Here is a 21638-nt window from a genome sequence, read left to right as displayed (position 1 = left end):
GCTTAAATTTGGAACTTGAACCTACGCTTTAAATATTAAGAGAAGTATGTTTGTTTTGAATCGTCATAGTTTTATTTTTTTATCATTTGTGTCTTACAGATTAAAGCTGATAATTCAACACAGACTTGCTTATAATTTTAAAAGCTATTGTTAGTTTCGCTGCGTGGTAATTAGCTTCCCATGCCATGCCTGTATTTTCCTATTTATTGAGGAGGATCAGTGTGTGGCCCTTTTCTCCATAAGGTTCATTGGACTTGAGATGAAATAAAAGCTGTATAAAAGTGTGAGCCTTTTTGTTAGTTTTGAAAATGATGCAGTTCTTTTAAGTAAGGTCTGCTGAGGAGGACTCTTATTTCCGCATCTTAGCACATGACTGCACAAAAGGGAAGCCCATAGCGCCAACTTCTCTTTTTTAGTGTTTTTCTTTAAAAAACAGCTCCAGTTTCAAAAGTGAATAAAATTATCTGTAATTACATGTTTACCTGGAGATTGAAGATTTTGATTTTTTTGTGGGGGGGTGGTGCTGTGGATGCGGTGATAGTGAATGGGAAGGGCAGTTCATAGAAGAAAAGGAGTTGGAAAACTTACATTACCCTCTCTCTTGCTTCTAAAATACTGTTTGTGGTATCCTCTTCAGTGGATATATCAGTGTCACAACACTTGAAATATTTGTTTGGATTTCTTTCCCTTGAGGAGAAACTTTCATTTCACTGTTGTGATTTTCTTTCTGTCTAAGATACTGACACAGAACAGAGATACTTCTGAGCCTGGTTATTTGTGGACACTTCCAAGTGCTCTGTCTTGGGAGAAGAGCTGGGCGAGTTGGCCTAAGCACATTCAGTGTTGTTAGTTATGTTGCATTGCCAATACACTCTCCTGTATTCAACACTCTCTGAAAGGTGTATAAGTTAGTATTTCTAAACTATCTTTTATTAGCTGTGTACTCTGTCTCTTGTGGGAGGTGTTTGGTATGCATTGCGATTATGGAAGGGTTAGAGTTACTGGCTATTGATTAATGTTATTGGTAAGGAGGGGGTTGGGATCTGATCTCAGCATGGCTGAGGCAGGGTGGAGGATAGGGTCATTGGAGGAGACGCCTTCAGAGAACCAAGGAGTCCACAATGATGGGAGGATCATGGACGTGTGGATTGAAGTCACCACGAGTTAGGACCAGCAGTGTTGGGCAGAGTGACAGTGAGTCAGGAGCAAAAACTGTCCAGGGGGCACCTGGCCCAGGGAACCTGTAATAGGTTCGAATGATGGGTCTGGTATTTCTTTAGTATCTATTCTTACTTGTCCTCTTCTTAGTTCTACATTTCTGAATTTGATTTTTATCTTTCTTTTCTGATTTTTTCCAGTTCGAACTTCTGCAGTGCCTTTTATCTGGCATCTCATTCAGGAGTTCTTTTGTGCCTCCTTTGTGATCTTTTTTAAACTGCAATTACTTCATTGAGGTTTTTTTTTTTTTTCATAAACAGTGGGAATTTGTTGGCTCACAGTTTTGAAGCTAGGAGACGTCCAAAATTGAGGTGTCAGAAAATGATGCTTTCTCCATGAATACTGTGACATTCAGGGGTTGGCTGCTAGGTATCTTTGGTCCTTGGCTTTTCTTTCACATGAAATGTACATGGTGGCATCTTCCCTTCCCTCCCATTGATTTCCAGCTTCTATACCTTTCCTTCCTGTGTCCAAATTTCCTTTACTTATAAGGACTTCAAAGTCTTGGATTAAGTCCCACCTTTGTTCAGTCTGGACACAGGTTAACTAATAGCATCTTCAAAGGTTTTAATTACAAATGGGTTCACACCTATGGGACCAGAGTTGAGATCTGAACATGCCTTTTTGAGTACATAATTAAATCTCCCCAAAGGTTGTATTTTTTAGGATGATTTTCTCAAATTTTATTTATTGTTTCCTACAAGTTCGTTTCTCCATCACTCATTTGCAAGGGAAGTTGGAAACCTATTTTCATTTCTTATTTCACCCAGTGCTGGATGAAGTAGTGATGACCTTTCTGAATGTTTCCTTGGGAGCTCAGAGTGTGGGCTGATCACTGGGCTGTGCTAGTCCTTGGGTTTCCTTTTGAAGGAAGAGATTACTCGTTGACTTTTTAAAAAATTGTGTTGGTATTTTGGATTATAATCTCCATCATATTGTGACACCTTTTTTGGTTTTTGTTTTTACTGCATTTTCTTTGTAAGAAGTTTTACTGTTCTTTCTTGCAATTTTTTTCTGTCTTTTGTGTAATTGCTATTTCCATTTCTTTTTTGTAATTCACTAGAATGAGTTTGATTTCCCAGCTCTGAGCAGGGGATACCTGTGGAGGGAGAGAGAGGTGCCAGGTTTTTCTGCTTAAGGCTTTCTCTCACCTCTGTACTACTACCTAAGGCAGTACTGGTTCTTTAAAATATAGCCAGGCCTCCTGTGCCTCTCAGAACCCAGAGCCCAGCGTAGGAGGCCCCCACAGCCCTGATGCCCCCAGCAGAGCACCACTGACCCAAGGTGGCTTCCTGCCTCACTCCAGGGTGTTCCCCTCCTTTTAGAAAAGGTCACAGCTGTCCCCAGAAGAGTGCCCACGTCCTTCTCAGCCCTACTCCTGGTGGTAAATATTTGCTCCAACTTCCCACTTAGGATCATTTGTTGGGATTTGTTTCTGGACACATTAACATGTTCTTTAATAATTCTTTTTGTTCTCTTGGTTTCTCTGCAAGTGTTATTTTTATGGGTTTTCTTGTTTTTCTCTTTGTTCTTTTATGTGGAGGGAAAAAGAGGGAAGATGTGTATACAACCTCTAGTGAGTTCCTGTGGGAAGTGGGAGTCCCTTTCATTGTTTTAAGGATGCCTGAAGTCTTCAGAAGTCAGCACTGCAGTAAAGGTTTGGGACTCATTGCCATGTAAAATGGAGGTGAACTTCATAGCATGCATATCTGCTGTGGGAGTGGAAGGCGGATTATTGGACCGTCTCCTGTATGATGGAAAGGCAGTTCGTCAAGGAGATGGGCAAAGCATCTGCAAAGTTGGAGCTCAGGCAGGAGGAGGGCTGCACTGCTGAGTCCTCGTCTGTGCTTGCAGCTTACACAAATCACGTTCTCCAGGGGTCCAGTTCTCCTCTTGAGCCCGTGTTGCTTCTGATGCTGGACTACCTCTGAGCAGGTGCAGGGAGCAGGCCCGTGTGAGAACATGTTAGGACGTAACATCTTTGCTAAGAGAGACAGGGCTTGAGGTGTTCCAGAGTATCCACAGAAAAATCCAAAGTGGTGTTTACAGTTTTCAATGCCTTGTTCTTGTACTTTCTTTTAAGAACCAGGCCTTCAGACTTAGTTCTTAAAGATTAATAAAAGTATACTTTATTAATCTACAATAGCTTGAAAACATCCTATATTTCTCCTTTTTTTTTTAACACATACTCTCTGCTTTTGAAGTATCTGGGAAGAAAACCTATGAGAAATTTAAAGTTAAATGTTTTGTTCTAAATCTGAGATTCCAGAACCCATGGAGCGGCCCCAGGGCCGGGGCTGCACTGGGAGACTCTCTCCGAGTCAGTCAGGGCGCGTGAAGTATCTGCTCCATCTTCCTGGCCCTCCTCCTCTCCCTACTAAGAACACGACTTCCCGTTGGAGTCATGAGACAGAACACGAGATAGACAGCTTGTTGGACAAATGCCCACAGTTATTTTAGTAGCTGTCTTTCAGTCTCCAGCAAGTTGTTTCCACTTTTCTCAGTATTTCTTGATGTACAAAGTAGAATAGGGCCACGTGATTGTTTTCTAATTTTCTTAAGTTGTATTCTAGTTATTTTCAACTAGCTGATAATAGATATTTTCCAGAGACATTGAGATTTTCCCTTGTGCCCTTACTTTATAAGCAACTTGGATTCTAACACTAATTTTAGTAAACATTCTAGTAATATCTTGTATTCTTATAAAGATGTGTCATTTCCAAATCTTTTCGTGTCATCTCATTTAGTACTCCAAACCACCCTTTACAAGTAGGGCGTTGATAGCTGAGGAAAGATTGGAGACTGGAATGGAGTTAGCTTATTTCAATATTTAGTTCTGTCTTTTTTTCCCCCTTCTAGTTCTGTTTCAGTTACTCCAGTTGTCTCTAACAGCTGTATTACTGTCACATGGTTGCTGACTTTTCCCTCCTAATTATGGGTTGTGTCTATCATATCAGTTGATATGATAGATTTATCATTAAGTCTCCCTTTCTTGAAACTGTAGTAGGGATTAAGTTTCAGTACATTCCTGAAGCATTGTATGACTCGCATTAGATAGCTAGGAAGTGTTAATAAGGATATTCTTATCACTTATTTTTGACTTTCAGGAGAAAAACATAAATTACTTGATACTGCTAGCTTTTCTCAGTTAATGTGTATGATCACTGAGCAGTAGGTGTTTTTCTTTCCGTTAGACTCTTGAGGCATCTTAGTTTAAGAGATTAGGTAAATTGCCTAAAGTCAGCAGCCAGGAGGAAGTGAGGCCAGGTTTCCAAACCTGGCTGTCTGGCTGCAAGTCTGCTTGCTGATCAGCATTAAACTGTACTGCTTTAGTGTGATATCCCTGAAACTGGGCAGAAATCTCAAAATCACCTCTCAAGGATATTGCTAAACAATATATATTTTTTTAATTGGCTCTGGCAACTCTCAGTTGTTTTGGGGGTGTTGCAACAGATACACTTTGTGCTAAATGAGGAGATGGTCATACTCTATTCTCAGTTATTTGGAGACACTGGCTTTGCATTCAATATATATATATATATATTTTTTTTACTGTTTTTATTGAGAAGTCTTCACACACATACAGTTCAACCATATTATACAATCAGTGGCTCACAGTATCATCACATAGTTGTGTACTCATCACCATGATCAGTTTTAGAACATTTGCATCATTCCAGAAAATAAGTAAGAAGAGAAAAGAATAAAAACTCATACATGTCATGCATTCAATAAGTTTTGCAAGAAACTGGGCCCCACAGCCTGTCCGCTCTCACTGGTCAGCTGCATCCCCAAGAAGTCCCTCTTCCCAGTGAATCTGACAGGTTGTAACATTACATTGACCCCTGACACTAAATTCTGCTCATAATTTTATGACACAAATAATGCTATAAAGCGTTTTTTCCTAAGAAATTCGCTAGATGGCAGTAGACCCTTGTGGAACAGAATAAGTCTTCAGTACTGGGGGTGATGATGAGTGAGAAAGGAGACTGTTTTGGGGGAAATAATAATGCACAATTTTTGGATGTGTAGGAAATAGTATTTTCTTTGTCTTATGAAAAATGCAACTTACTGGTCCATTTTAAAGTGACCTTTCTGGAAGTGAGTAATGGTGTAGCAGTTCAAAATCACAGACATTGCAAAAAATGTTTTGTCTGTCATATTCTTGAAGTGGTACCTCTTGATTTAATATTCCCTCCATGTGTTAGGTGGATTTTTCTTCAAGAAACTATTTGTGGTTATGTAAAGAAATCTTTTTAAAATTTGAAAAAAAAATTCCTTAATTATGTTTCTTGGAATTCTTTTCCTTAAAAGTTGGACTTATACCACGTAAAATTGAATTTGCTCATCTTACAAATTCACGACACCTCAGACTAGATAATGAAATGGAACCGTCAAGATTTTACTTGAGAGAAGCTTGTCACCACCAACCTTAGAAAATTCCTTCTTGTCTCCCTCTCCATAGCCACATTTGCTTAAACAGTTTTGTACACAGTCTACTTGGGTTTGGTAAAACATCCTGTGAAATCACTCATCCTGTACTTCTCATCTCCAGAAGAAAAACAGTTAGATGATAGCCAAGAACCCAAGAGGAGTAAACTAAGTCAGTGAGTACAGTGCAGCAGTTATTCTACGAAATGTTCATCTGATGGAACACGGAAGAAACTGTAGTTCTATTTCTAAATTAACATAAGAAGAGCAGTAATAAATAGCCTATCTAAGTCAGCACCTAAGGTGTGCTTATAGCATATTCTTACTGAAAATTGCAGGAATTCAACTCCGCATGCATGCGTAGTCAGTGGAAATTTTACAGCATTGTTCAGTTTTATACTAGATAGGACTCTTAGTAACATAAAGAGTATTTAGTATACTTAATGCTTAGTACCCTTAAGTAACATGCTGTGTTGAGTTTGTGAATATGAAGTTTTAGTATGAAGTTTGGGGTCAGCCAACTTTTTCTGTGAAGGGACAGATGTTATATATTTAGGCTTTTACAGGCTTATTCTTCACTGCTTTACTGACCCTTTAAAAATTTAATAACCATTCTTAGCCAGAGGCCAGTACAAAAACAGGCTGCTGGCTGGATTTGGCCTATAAACAATAATTTGCTGACCCCTGATGTAGGAGGATGATGTAGTCATATGTAAAAATGATGTCTCTGGAGTCTTGCCAGTTCACACACTCTGATTCTTATGAACTGATACATGCTGTCTTAAGGATGGGCATTTATTTCCTGACCAACCTTCAGCTGGGCAGAATGATCCCCTGATCGATTGGTGGGCTCTGAGATGACTTTACATGTAGTAGTGCTGCATGAAACATCCATGCAGCTCAGCTCCTATAAATTACTCCTTCTGGTCAGCATGCACTTGCCTTTCTTTTCTTACCTTTCTTTGCTTTGGCAACTATCATTCACTGGATTATGAAATAATCTTTTAAAAAAGTCTCTCACTTTTAACATTTTAGTACACTGAAGAGATTGTTTTGAAAAGCAAGAAATCCACATTCCAAATCCAGTTCTTTTACTAAATAGATACAGTTTTTTGAACAAATCACTTACTCTTTGATTCTAAACTTCTTTGTAAAATTTAAGATTGGGCCAATCCCATATAATTGTCCCCCTAGATTTGATTCAGTTATTTCACATTTAAGTTTCCATAGGCACTTTTGATCAAGGCAATCTCTTAATTAGATGGTACCTTAAATTGATCCTCAAGTTTAGAGCTAGGCAAGCTAAAGTAACACAGCCAAATTAGTGTTGATGTTTCAAAACCCTCTCACATATTGGTGCACAGTGTTTGTTAAGTGAGTGAGTGAGTGAATGAATGAGTGAAATGAAAAATACATGAGCCTACCTGCCTTTCTTGGCTCTTCTCTTATTCATGTACATCCATTTCTTACATGAGATTTGATCTTATACTCCAGACTAAGTGTCCTGTTTATTCAATACCAGTGCAAGCACCACCTGCATTAACACTTTTTGGATGAACCTCTGATAGGCCATGTATATTTTAGAACCTAGTTTGATGCATGTTGTAGACTTTACTGTTATTGTTTCCATTTCAGGTTTATATAATGTCCTTCTTTCCTCTTCTAGACTGAAAGCTGCTGGAACATTGGGGGCCTTGTTTTATTCATTCGTTTTCATGTATCTGGCACTCAATAATGAAATACCTTCTAGTAGGCTGTGACATAGTGGTTGCTTTCCTAAGATACTCCATCTTATGCAATACTGTATATTCAAGTAATTGTTTCAGAGAGAAAAAGAGGTTGTCAGCCTGTGTTTGATTTGCATGAATGCCATTATTCATGAAACCTAAATGTCCCACTGATTGAATCTAGATTTGATTACAACTAGCTTGTTCAAGAGCTGGGCCTTTTTGTGATTGCTTCTAGCACTCACATTTCACCTGTGTTACTCATAAGGCAGGTAAGCAAAGCTCACAGACTTAAAACATTTTTATTGTTTTAATCACCATTTTTTTTTCACCTAATTTTTTTTTCTTTGATGCTAATCCACAACGGGCCATATCATCTCTGAGTGTTAACAAGGAGTTTGAGATTACATAGCCCCAAATAAATGTCTGTTGCAGTTCATCCCCTTTATTCCTCACAATGAACATATTTATGGTTTCTTTTTTCATAGTGAAATGTAAAAAAGAAAAAAAAGGCCCTGACTAACATAGTGCTAAAATCCCACCAGAATTTCTCTTCTACTTCCGTGAAAGTGGTACAGCCAGTGTCTTCTGTTTGGACATCCAGCACCAAGTCTAGGTGGGCAGTGCCCAGTCTACTCATTGATAATAATACAGTTTTTATAGTTGTATTATTAACTGTAATCCATGGTTTAATTCAGGGTTCATTGTTTGGGTAATATAGGTCTATGAATTTTTTTATTTTATTTTATTCTTTTAGCCTATATACATCTAACTTTCCCCTTTTAATCACATTCAGATAAATATTTCAGCACTGCTAATTATGTTCATGATGTTGTGCTACCATTACCACCATCCATTACCAAAATATTTCCATCATTCCAAGTAAGAACCTTGTACAGTTTAAGCCTTCACTTCCCAATTCCTGTTCCCAACCTATCCCCTGGTAACTTTTATTCTAGATTCTGACTCTGAGTTTGCTTATTCTAATTATTTCAGATCAGTGAGGTCATACAATATTTGTTCTTTTGTGTCTGGCTTATTTCATTCAACTTGACGTTTTCAGGGTTCGTCCGTATTGTCACATATATCAGGACTTCATTCCTTTTTATGGTTGAATAATATCCTATTGTATGTATATACCACATTTTATTTATACATTCACCAGTTGATGGACACCTGGGTTTCTTCCAACTTTTGGCAGGTGTGAATAATGCCAGTGCGAACATTGGTGTGCATTTATCTGTTTGAGCTCCTGCTTTCAATTCTTTGGGGTATATACCAGGCAGTGGGAGTACTGTGTCTTATGATGGTAGTTCTATACTTAGCTTTCTGAGGAACCACCAACTTGTCTTCTACAAAGGCTGCATCATCTTACATTGCCACCAGCAATGATAAATGTTCTTCTTTCTCTGTGTACTCTCTAACACTTATTTTCCATTTTTTAATAGCAGCCATTCTAATGGTGTGAAATGATTTTGATTTGTGCTACAGTTATGTCCAAAAATATCCAGATGCCAGTAAATGTGTTTGTCTGAGTTATGGGAAATCCAGGTCAGTGGATCTTCTCATGGCTTTTATGCCTACCACTGTTGCCAGATCATTTATTATCCCATTGAGAAAGTCCTTTCGGATTAAGGGTGGGGAGGGCAGGCTGGCTGATGTACATAGAACACAGTGGAGAATGAGATATACACACAGAATAGCATTAAGGCACTCTTGATCCAGGGCTCGAAGGCAAAGCCAGTCTGTTCCTCAGAGGGAGGACATTGGCTTGCCAGAGCATGGCTGGGTGTTCCAAGACTTGAAAGGACTCCTTTCTGTTTTTTTCTCCTGGGACTTTCCACTAATTTTATACAGCATCCTGATATTACACAGGTGCTTCAGCTACCAGTGAATCAACCAAATCAGTTAGCCAGTTCTAGAGCAGTTTGTACCACTGCTTAAACTAGTAGGATAGCCTTTTCTTTTGGGGGATCATTTAATAAATGGGTTGTAGCAGCATTAAGGAATTTCATCAAATATTCTTCCCCAGTTGTATTTGAGCCTGTTAATAAAAGCAGTTTGTCACTTTATGAGTATATCAATGTATACAGTGAGACTGTTCATTGAACAAACAGACCCCTGTATTTTTATGGAATTTATCTTCTGCCTTCTAATACACTTGCATCCTTCCAGGGCTCTTAAGAGTGGATGTTGCTTCCTGCTTCCAGCTCCTAAAAGCAAATATTCAATGTATTGGACCAGTACAGGGTTCTGGAGGAGGAGATGATTTAAAGCATTACAAGATCCTTGAAAACGAAATTTTGACACAGAAGTGGAGAATGCATATAACCTTGAGATAGGACTATAGAGGCTCGCTGCTGTTTTTTCCAAATGGAAGCCAGCTCCTTCTCATGGTCTACTTTTTGGGAGAGAGCAAAAAGTGTTTGCCTTATCAACAAACATGTACAAGCTGCCAGAAACTTTGACGATCTGTCCCAGTAAATAGGTGCCCTCTGTTGAGCATTGCAGTGAAAGTTCCTGGATGAACCTCTGCTAGTCGCCAGGGCCATTTGTCTTCGGCATCCTCCAGCCAAGCCAGTTAAATGGAAATAGGAGAGGGATCCCCACCTCTGGGTCTTTCCGATTTTGATGGAGACAGTTCTGAGCAATACCCCAAAAATAGGTGGTACACTAGATAGACTATTACTTCAGAGTGGGGAGCCCTTGTGGGCATCCAGGAACTGGGGGTCACTGAGGATAGCTCTTCAAAGATTAAGGAAATCACTGCAGGCTGAGTTTTAGCCCCCACTAGGAGAAAGTAGCCTAAATTTTTCATTTGCCTCATACATTTTAATTATGTGTTCTTTCCAGAGTTATAATGCTTTTCAATCTTTTTCCATGTAATGTATTTTGACATTTTTTACATACTCTAATTTGTAAATTTCTCCATCGTTTATAGTGTTGCACATACTTAGAAAATATTTTATTTCTTGCTCCAAGATAATATAAAAGATAATATAATAAATATACATTTGTAATTTCTTGTACCAGTTTAATGTTTTTTCTACTTTATATTATTTAATAATTTTAAACAAATTTATTTTGCTATATGGTGTAAATTAAGGTTCTATTTCCCTCCTTCACCCAAACTTAATTCATTTCCCTGGTGTCATTTATTGAATAATGTATTTGTTTCTCCCTTAATGTGGCTTTTTCAAAAAGCAAAAGAACCCTCTATAGATGAGGTAGATGGCATGCCTCTCTCCTTTAGAGCCCACACTAGTTTGCCTTAGACTATAAAAGCCACCTTCCCCTACAAGGCAGTTCCAAGAAAACTTTGTTGAAGTTGGGAGGGAAATATATAGCTATAAGTTAAAAGCAGAAAAAGGAAAGGAAACCCTACAACAAGAAATTTTTAAAAGCAAAAAGAAATTCCTTGGAAACTAGCTAAATGATAACAGTTACTGTGGACCTCTGCAATATTTTTAATTTTAAAGCTTGACTTGAAAGCAGTGTTCATTTACATAATTCTCATGAGCAAAAATTAGAATGCTTTAGAAAACTGTCATTCCCTTGATCCCATAATTACATAACTATTAACAAGCATGTATGCTATATATAAAAAAAATCACTCATTTAAAGTAAAGTGAATGAGAGGGGCTGATTGTATCATTTTCCTCTACCTCTTGGAAATGTGAAAGCTCTCTAGTTTGAGAAGGATTACCAACTTATTTCCATTTGATGTTTTGTATGTACATGCATAAAGTGTAGAGCCTCCAGTTTTGTGAAGAGCCTTTCTTGTGATGGTTGTAGACTTCTGGATTGTTAGCATGAAATTTTTATCCCCAGCTTTTGTTTTTAAATGTCTTAAATCTGTAGAAAAAGATAATATGTTTTAGATTCCTGGGTTGATCAGTGGGTCGAATTAAACAATGGAAATTTATTTGCTCAGTTTTGAGGCTGGAAAAATGTCCAATCAAGGCATCATCAAGGTGATGCTTTCTTCCCAAAGACTGGCTGCTGGTGATTCTTGGCTCTTCTATCTCATGGCAAGGCACCTGGTGATGTCTGCTGGTTTCTCCCTTGGTTTCATGCTTTCAGCTTCTTTCTTGCTCTTGCTCTCTCTCTCTCTCTCTGAATTTCATTTTCTTATAAAGGACTCCATTAACAGGATTAAGACACATCCTGATTGAGGTGGGTCATACCTTAACTGAAGTAGCCTCATCAAGAAGGTCCCACTTACAGTGGATTCATGGCCACAGGAATGGATTAACTTTGAAAACATGTTTTCTGGTGTACATACGCTTCAGACCAACACAAGTACAAAGAACATTCTTTATACCCTTTGCTTGGATTCATCAATTGTTGACATTTGGCAGCTTATCTTAATACATCTCTCTTTCTCTCCATACCCAGATTTCTCTACTTGTCCCCTCCTTCCTTTTAATTTTTCTTTTTTTTTTCTGATTCAAAATCCAGTCAAAGATTATACATTACTTTTGGCTTTGAGATGTCATGACATGTAACTGTTCTTGGATTCAGCAGCATGCCTTCTTTTTTTTCCTTTTGTTGCACTGACATTTTTGAGAAACCTACGTTAGTGCTCTTTTTACAGTAGCCCACAATCTAGACTGATATGATTAAATTCCTCATGATTAAATTCAGGCCAAGCCAAACATTTAGGCAAGAAAAGCACTTGGCTCATCTGGTACCTTTCTTGTGGCCTCACAGCAGAAGGCTCCTAATGCTAGTTTGTTCTTTTGGGGTGCTAAAATTGATCATTTATTTTAAGCAACAGATATATCTATAATAAAGGTGATTCTTTTCTAATACCATCTATGTGGTGATAATCTGAAGTTGTGTGAATATCGTGTGGTTTTAACATCCTTTGCTAATCATTCTCTGAATCATTTACTCCTTAGATAATTAAAAAGTATGATTTTATGTCTAATTACATTCATTAGCCATAATCCATTCATTTTTTTATTAAGGTGAATTATGATATTTTGTGCCAGTGAGTTAAGTGAAAATCTGTATGCCACTGTGTTCACCAAATGTTCTGACAGCATAGGGAAAAAGATGCTATTTTTGGATCTTAAGTGCACTTTCACAAGTTAACGTCCCCAGATAATTTCCTTGTGAAAATTCATCCATCAGCCTCACTGATTTGATTTAAATAGACCATTTACTTTTTCGTTTTCTCAAAATATATTTTTTCTATATTTGTTTATTTACTTTTCTGTAAATACTGTCTTTTTTAACTGCCCAGTTGCTTAGACTAATTTCTGTTATTTTTGTTGCCCTAACATTCATAAACAATTGTACATCAATTTCCATTATAACAGCTGTGGAAATACAAAGGACTCTGAATCAGCTTGGAACGCCCCAAGATTCTCCGGAATTAAGGCAACAGCTGTAAGTATTTAATTTGGAAAAAAGAAAAAGAGAAAAAAATAGCTGTTCTTGAGTTAACAGTATTATCAGTGTGCAGTATTTACTGGAGAAAACAACAAAAATCTCTGCTCCCTTACTTAAGCATTTGTAATCAAGTTTGGTTTTTGTAGAGTTTGCCTTGTCCACAGGAGGCAAATGTTTTTCTGTTTTAAAGACCTGATTTACTCTATCAAGCTGACTTTCTTTACTTGTCTTTCTCATACTTTTTAAATAGATGGTTTCCAAAAGTCTTAATAACCTTTGAGAAATCATATCCAGGCTTCTGTTTTTGTATAATTTGCTTCTCATAGCTAACAATCCTAGCAGTGCCCAGATTTTTATCTGGTTTAGGTCCAATTCATATCCAGTTTGAATTGTTCCACCAAAGGTTTATAATTGCATCATCGAATTTCAGAAGTCATTGACCTCTGCTAAGAAACACAGTTGTTATAGTGAAGCTGTATGATGCATATCCCAGTAAATTGATATGGTGTTAGAAGAACAGTAATAATACTAGGTCAGTGGTGTATTATGGATTTTATAGAGTTTTTACACATTTTCTTACCTGAATCTTACAAAATTTAGGTAAGATAGATAAAATAACCATTTTTATTTTGCTTATAATAAGGAAAACCTACCTGTTGAAAATTTGTTGATTTGCCCAACATCATTCAGAACCTGAATTTTAAATCTTGGTTCAATACTCTTACTGCTACAAATGTTAACTGTTATATAACTGGAGGTGATATTTCAAATTAGGTATAGAAGGGAAAAATTACAAAGAGGAAGAAATTAAAAGATGGGTAATAGAAAATCATACTTTTTATGAAGTACAATTTGAAGAATTTCTCACATTTAAAAGATTTTTTTTTGTACTTTACCACCTAGTAAAATGCTCCAAATTTAAAATGATAAACCATTATCTATTAAAGTAAAATGGAATGGAAATGCATAATTCTAATAGTTATATATTTTAATAAAGTTAGTAGAGATTCTACATATATAAGCATATAAAATTAAGTATGTAAGGTCTTTTTAGATCCTTGACTCTATTATTTTTTTCCAGAAATTAAAAGAACATATTAATGATAGGGTTTTTAGTAAATAGAGATATAAATAAAGCTATAATTCTTCCTTATTAGTTAAGTATAGATAGGCATACTTAAACATACTCTTATATCCTATGTGTGATCAATACATGTTTAAAATGAGATAGCATATATGAGTGTAATGATGTAATTTGTAAATCATCCCATTAATGTAGACTTTTTTTTCATGTTAAACTATTTAATTAGAAATCTTTTTCTTTCTAGGTTAGCCAGCTAACTAGATTTAGGTGTAATTTACTTCTTTCATTGTGTTTTGTTTCCTTTACAGGGAAATGCTGTAAGTATCCATAACAACTTAAATAATAATACAATTGTACTAGTATTATCTCCCTGCTTTAAGTATGTATAGGATATGAATGCCTACCTAGAAAAACAGAAGAGGCCAGGTATTCCCTAAATCCTCTGAACTGGGCAGAATCTAAGGCAGCAAATTCTCTCTTCCTTGTGCAGCTGATATCCCTGAGTGAGGGATGCAGAAACTTCCATGAAATACCTGCTTAATATATATCAGATAATAGAATCTGAACATTTTGTTTTCATCGAGACAATTTAATCAGTCTCTGAAAAAGCATTTCTTATAAAATGATGCCTCAGGGTTGATTGAGGTGTTAGAGTTGGTGCTTGAAGAAGTGTAATGTTTTTGTTCTCTGACTGTAATGTGTGTTTTCTCACTTTAGGCAACAGAAGCAGCAGTATACTAACCAACTTGCCAAAGAAACAGATAAATACATTAAAGAGTTTGGATCTCTTCCCACTACCCCCAGTGAACAGGTATCCAGCTTTAAGACATGCAGAAGTAGAGAATGTGGGAGAAATCATATGCATCGCAGGGCGTTTGAGCTGTTATGCTAGCAAGGAAATTAAGATAAACTTTTGTGTTTGAGACGTTCATGGAACACAAAACTCTAATTGCTCAGGTAGTCTCCTGTGGTTCAGTCAAGTAAAAGTGAGTTTCCCTGACCCGTAATTAAGTAAGTACTCAATAAATGCTCCCTAAGTAATTGGTCTCCAGCCTCCCAGGCCTGACTGCCATGCAATGCACAGCACTCATTCTAAGATGGGAGGTTTCCCAGGTGCCTGTATTAATTTCCTTGCTTGGGGCCGGTGGGGGGTGGAAGTAACCTCAAAATCATGGCCCATGTTTTAGAAGCATGAAATTTTGTGGTAAAAAATGTAGCATTATGGGTCAGTATCTGATATATTGTCAAAATGTCACTGAAGAGTTAATCAGTAAGGCCCTGTTAGTGGGGAATGAGTGCACATTTCCGAATTAAATATAGAGCCTAGGTGGTATTAAAAAGACATTTGCAAATTCCCTGGTACTTCACAGCTTGATTCTAGTACTTCTTTCTTCCTACCTTTCCTCTAGCGGCAAAGGAAAATACAGAAGGATCGCTTAGTAGCTGAATTCACAACCTCACTGACAAACTTTCAGAAGGTCCAGAGGCAAGCTGCTGAGAAAGAGAAGGAGTTTGTTGCTCGAGTCAGAGCCAGCTCCAGAGTATCTGTGAGTATTTATGATGTACTGTCAGAATGAGCAACATGGTATTCTCTGAGGGTCCTTAGAGTGAGTATGCGTTGGGAAGATGTGAAAAATGACGTGGTATGTTTCAGTCACTTTCAGTTATGTGAATATCTTGGAAATCAAGATTTACATTTTTATTTTCAGGTTTTTTACTCACTTTTTAAGAAGGGGTTTGGCAAGTGGTCATATGTTACTGTGATAATTTTGTCCATATCTTGGAACAGATTGTAGACCACCAAAAAATAGAGAAACATACTTTATCAAAAAAGATTAAGGGTCAAACCTGATTATTATTGCTATGTTCTCTTGGTACTTGAGGCTCTCAATTTGTGTAAATGTTAGAGTAGATAACACTTGACTTCTGGATTATAAAAGGATGATGGAAATGGAGAGTGAATGTCTCATGTTAATATTGGAAAATGAGTATAAACCTTGAGAAAAATAAATGAAAAGATGATTTAAAGTGAAATTTTAAGTTTCTAATTTTAAATTCCCTTGGACATTATTTGACCCATGAAACATTTAATGAATTCCTTCTTTGACAGCTTAGGAGATCATTTTATTATTTCTTGAAGTAGTTGACTTTAAAACCACCAACTTCCTGTATCCCCCACCCCCTCGCTTTCTGTCTGTATTTATATATATATATATATAATATATTTATATATATATGCTTACATACATTTACACATGCATGCATATACATAAATTAGTTTAGAAATAACAAGGGAAATGTGAGTGTTGGTTTTATTTTTCTTGTACTTGCTTTTCTTTGCCCCTTCCTAATCCATCCTGTTACTAAATTATTCAGGGTGGTTTTCCTGAGGACAGTTCAAAAGAAAGGAATCTTGTATCCTGGGAAAGGTAAGAAACACAAAACATTCTACAGATTGAAAAATAATTTTTCCAATGCAATTTATACCTTACAGTCCCTGGAACAGAATTAAAGCTTTTAGCATATTATATCACAATTAGCCTAAGTTATTTTTAAATTGAAAGTTGATAATAGATGTGAATGTCTGTGAACTTTTTCAAAATAATTTTAACATATTACTGCTATATTGAAATAATAAGGGATTAAATTAATATTTATTGACTTGATTATTTAAAATAGATTATTCCCTTGTGTGAGGTTTAATTCAACCGAGAAGAAACACTCAGTTGACTCATATGGCTTCCAACAAATGCATAAACCCAGATAAGATAAAATAGTACCAGTGGGATGAATAAAAGTTTATTAATATTCCTGTTATACTCTTAGGATATTTTTAATTACACAATTCTCTGACTTTGAAGGGAAAAAATGTTATTTAATAAGTGTTTCTTAAATGGGAAATAAATCCCACTGTTTTTAATAGCACTCTTTCCTTTTCCCTGATTTTTTCTTTCTGTCAGCCAAACTCAACCTCAAGTGCAGGTGCAGGATGAAGAAATCACAGAGGATGACCTCCGCCTCATTCATGAGAGAGAGTCTTCTATTAGGCAGCTCGAAGTAAGCCTTACACATGCAGAGCTGGGCTGCTGCTCCGCTCTCAGTGAGTTTGTCCTCAAGATCATGCTGGGAGAGAGGTCAGGAAAAGAAACAATAGATGGGTCGGTTTGATGGCGTTTCTAATGTAAGTTAGAATCATTCCTTTTGTTTTGAAGAGAGCAAATTCTGATCTCTTTAGTACTTGTGCTAAGATGAGCGCACATTACCCACCACACCACCCCTTCACCCCCCACCCCTAACTTTTTTTTTATTCTGTTCTCTACTGGTCACCTTGGCACTGAGAAAATACTGTTCTAGAGATAACTGACTGTCCGCAGAATCTGGACGGCTTCCCTGGCCCATGATACACATCATGCCTGGATGAATAAGACTTTCTGCAAGGGATTTTTAAAAGTTTTTATTTTTCTTCAATATGTGTACATCATCAAAGAGATCTGATGGGTTCACTGAGCTTTAATGCTTGTGGAACCTACCTATTTCATAGAAGGTGGATCGCTAACAATAGCTTACAGTTATTGAAGGCTTTCCATGTGTCAGGTACCATGTGATAAATTCTTTATGGTCAGTATCTCATTTAGTCCTCATAAAAACTCTATGAGGTAGGTAACTATATCATTTTATCATCCCCATTCTACAGATGGGGAACTAAGACACAGGGTGATTGTTATTTTAGCTACCTCCCTGAATAAAGTACTCTTTAATTGGGCAAAATAATAGCTATTACATATTGAAGAAAAGTAAATTTATACCCTCTTTATGCATTGCTGTTCCACTGTATTTTCATATACATTAATATGAGACTTTAAAGTTAAACCTGATGTTTATTTTATATAAATTGTCAAATTGATTTGGGAATTATTACTTGAATAAATCATGACACATTTTTTAAAACTCTTGTGAGTAGATATGGCTTGTGATAACAGGATCATCAGGTTTAATAAAGTCAAGCCAGTGACCCCTGGCCCTGCTCCACACAGACCCCTCATGTCCATCCTACCTGTCTTGATGTTTTGAATGTCACAGTCTTATTTTAGAGGAATGGTGCCTGCTGTTCAAGGACTACTTAGGATTTCTTGTAGTAAAATATTTCCAATTTATGTATGGAATTTTTTTGATGTCTGACCCACATATGCGTGATGATTTGGGGTTTTCTATTTTCCCCTTTTGTGTAGTGGAGGCTGAATTTCTGATTATAATTTATGTTCCTTTTTTTGTAGGCTGATATTATGGATATTAATGAAATATTTAAAGATTTGGGAATGATGATTCATGAGCAAGGAGATGTGATAGGTAAGCGCTCCTGATTTACAGCTGGTGAATTGGGGAGCAGGCTACCTTCAGTTTACCTGTAATAACTTCTCAAGCAAGAGTGACTGCTTCCTCTCTCCCCTTCAGTTCCCCTACAGCAGGCAAAGCATCATCCTTGGCATTATCTAAAACAGACTTTATTTCTGGTTCTTATTGATTGGAATAACCAGCTTCACTTATTTCAGAAGACTCAAATTTAATTTGGGCTTCTGGCTGCTGAGACCGTGAAAGAAACCATGGGGCATCATTGTAGCTCAGTGCCTCTTGGCTTTAGTCATAGTCCATTTTGAGTCTTACCATACCAAGGAGTTTTGGAAACTTATATTTGTAGTTATACATGCTGTCTTGTCTTTTAGAATAAAGGACATCATCATTTGCTTGAACATTTATTCTAATGGCTTTCTGGTAGATTAATTTTGTAGCATTACTTAAATGCCTTTTTAAAAATGCATTTTAAAAACACAACAAAGGCTCCCTTTAAATTTTAAATGTAGGTTCTTCAGTTAACATATAATTGTAAGCCTTGATCAGGATTCTCGTCCTTTTTACCATTTAGAAATATGGAAATATCTGTGGGTAGCTCTCAAGAAACATTTAATAAATTTTCTCCAGTTCAGTTCAATTGAAATACCAATGCCCTTGTAAACATAACCATTGTTTGTTCATTCTCACTCTACTCTGTAGACCTAGTAGATCGTGGTAAAATTTTAAAAATCCATTCATTCATTCAATCAGCAAATATTTAATGAGCATCTACTGTGTGCCAGACAGTAGTTTAGGCATTGAGGATTTAGGTGGAACTAAACAATAGACCCTCCCTTCATGGACCCTGTAATCCAGTTGTGGAACAGAGATTAAAAATAGGGAAAGAAAAGCAAGTAAATGATGCTAAATGCTTTGGAGTATATATAGCCAGAGTAGGGGGACAGGAACTACTGGGGATGGAGGAGGGGTAGTTCTTTACAAGAGGCACTCTATGGTAGTCACTGGCACAAAACCTTTTAGCAAAGACCTCATAGAAGTAAGGGAGCAAGTAAGAGAAAGTGTTCAAGCAAAAGTGACTGCTTCCTCTCTCCCCTTCAGTTCCCCTACAGGGAAGTTCACCCACATCTTGGTATCCAGAGTTTTTATTGAGGGTTGGTCATATTGGCATGGCTATTTGCTCACATGGCTGACTTCAGTTTCCAGTCCCTCTGCAAGTCAAGCTGATACCATGAGGCCTAAGACCCCTACTATAAATCACATCCTTAAATGTACATAGTATTTCTTGATGGCCAAATGTCCTCAGTTAAACAAAGGCTCTTATAGCAGACAGGGTGTTTCAAGAGTCGGGAGGGTACCGTAGGAGCTGGTCAAGGGCTAGATGTTTAACATGCACAGTACAAGGTGACATTCCAGCCTTGCTGAATTAACACTTTACTGCTGGAAGTTTGGGTAGGCATTGGTAAAATGAGCCCAGAGCTAAGGGAGAAGTCCAGACTGGGGAAATAAATTTGGGAGTCACCTGCACCAAAGATAGTATTTAAGGCCACAAGTTTGGGTGAGATCACGTAGGAACTAAGTGTAGAGAGAAAAGAGAAGGTCGGAGAACTGAACCCATGGATCCTACAAACATTTCAGAGGGTTCAGTCAGCCACATACATCTGCCTATTGTCTGGCTGCTTTGTGTGGAAGCGTTGCACAGTTGCGATGGAGACCATGTATGACCTGCAGTGCATCACATATTTACCATCTGTCCCTTTGTAGAAAAAGCTTGTGATCCCTAATTTAGGGCCCAGATTGCTGAGGAGGATTTGACAAAGAAAAGAGAGTCAGTAATGTAGAGGAAGACCAAGTGAAAGTGGTGTCCTGGAGATGAAGTAGAGAAGGTTCTTCCAGAAGGATGGATGATCATCTATTTCAAATACTGCCATTAGGTCAAGTAAAAGGATTAAGAACTGATTTCTGGTCTTAACCAATGTATTGGACATAGGTGACCTCAGGAAGAGCTGTGTCGGTAGAACAGTGGTGAAACCTTACAAGTTGGCCCAAGAGAGAATGGGGAAGAGGGATGGGAGACAGCAAGTACAGGCAGTTCTTTGCAGGAGTCAAGCTAGAAAGTGAAGCAGACATATGAGGGCACAGCTGTCACTGGATGTGAAATAAGTGTGCAGTCATTTGGTTTTGTTTTTGTTTTAATTTTTATTGTGGTAACATTTATATAACAGAATTTCCCGTTTTAACCACTTTCATGTATATGATAGTGATATTAATTAAATTTACAATATTATACTACCATCACTACCATCTATTGCCAAAACTGTTTCATCACCCCCATATAGAAACTTAATAACATCTTATTCCCCACCCTCCATGTCCCCTGTAACCTGTAATCTGCTTTCTACTTCTATGAATTTGCTTGTTCTAGGTATTTCATTTAAGTGAAACCATGCAATATTTGTCCTTTAGTGTCTGACTTATTTTATTCAACATGATGTCTCCGAGTTCAGCCATGTTTTCACAAGTATCAGAACTTCATTCTTTTTAATGGCTGAATAATATTCCGTTTTATGGAGATACCACACTTTGTTTATCCACACATCTGTTGATGGATAGTTTAGCTATTGTAAATAATACTACTGAGGACATTGGTATACAAATAATCCTGTCTGTTTAACTTTTTGAGGAACAGCCAAACTATTTGCCACAGTGGCTGTATAATTTTATTCCGACCAGCAATTGGCAAGGGTTCCATATTCTCTACATCCTCTCCAACACTTCTTGTTCTGTATTTTTTTTAAATGACAACTATCCTAGCAGTTGTAAAATAGTTCTTCACTGTGGTTTTGATTTGTATTTCTCTGATGCCTAATAAGAGCTTTTCATATTCTTGTTGGCCATTTGTAAATCTCTTTGGAAATATCTGTTCAAACCCTTACCCATTTTCTAATTGGGTTATTTTTCTTTTTGCCATTAAGTTATAACTATATGCCTTACCAGATATATGGTTTCCAGATATTTTCTCCCATTCTTTAGCTTATCTTTTCACTCTCTTGATAATGTCTTTTGATATATACAAGGTTTTAATTTTTATTAAGTCCATTTTATTTGTTTCTTTTCTCTTTTGTTGCTTGTGCTTTTGGTCTTGTGACTAAGAAGTGGTTCCCAAATGCTCTTTTAAAAGTTTTATAGTTTTAGCTCTTATATCTAGTTCATTTATCTATTTTGAGGTAGTTTTTGCATCTAGTGTGAGGTAGAGGTCCAGTTTCATCCTTTGCATATAAATGTCCAGTTTTCTCAGCACTGTTTGTTGACAGACTATTCTCTCCCCATTGAGTGTTATTGACAGCTTTATTGAATTTCACTTGTGTCTTATGCCAGTACCATTCTGTTTGGTTTACTGTAGTCCTGTAGTAAGTTTGAAATTAGGAAGT

The 21638-nt window shown here is 37.0% G+C and overlaps 1 protein-coding gene across 5 annotated transcripts in view; it reads left to right on the top strand.

Moving 5' to 3' along the window:
• Window positions 1-21638, top strand: part of STX7 (syntaxin 7) — a 51686-nt gene that overhangs the window by 23571 nt on the left and 6477 nt on the right. For 4 of the 5 annotated variants that reach the window (XM_077143996.1, XM_077143994.1, XM_077143995.1 and 1 more), the window contains 6 exons: window positions 12704-12773; window positions 14578-14671; window positions 15270-15407; window positions 16237-16289; window positions 16821-16917; window positions 18135-18207. In XM_077143996.1, coding sequence (XP_077000111.1) covers window positions 12704-12773; window positions 14578-14671; window positions 15270-15407; window positions 16237-16289; window positions 16821-16917; window positions 18135-18207 — 525 coding nt within the window. Of the gene's footprint in view, window positions 1-12703; window positions 12774-14577; window positions 14672-15269; window positions 15408-16236; window positions 16290-16820; window positions 17042-18134; window positions 18208-21638 lie in introns of all 5 variants that reach the window. The other variant, XR_013168852.1, reaches the window with a different exon arrangement.

The sequence above is a fragment of the Tamandua tetradactyla genome, chromosome 25 (assembly GCF_023851605.1).
Source record: "Tamandua tetradactyla isolate mTamTet1 chromosome 25, mTamTet1.pri, whole genome shotgun sequence".
NCBI lineage: Eukaryota > Metazoa > Chordata > Mammalia > Pilosa > Myrmecophagidae > Tamandua > Tamandua tetradactyla.
This window is presented reverse-complemented; position numbering and strand designations above follow the sequence as displayed.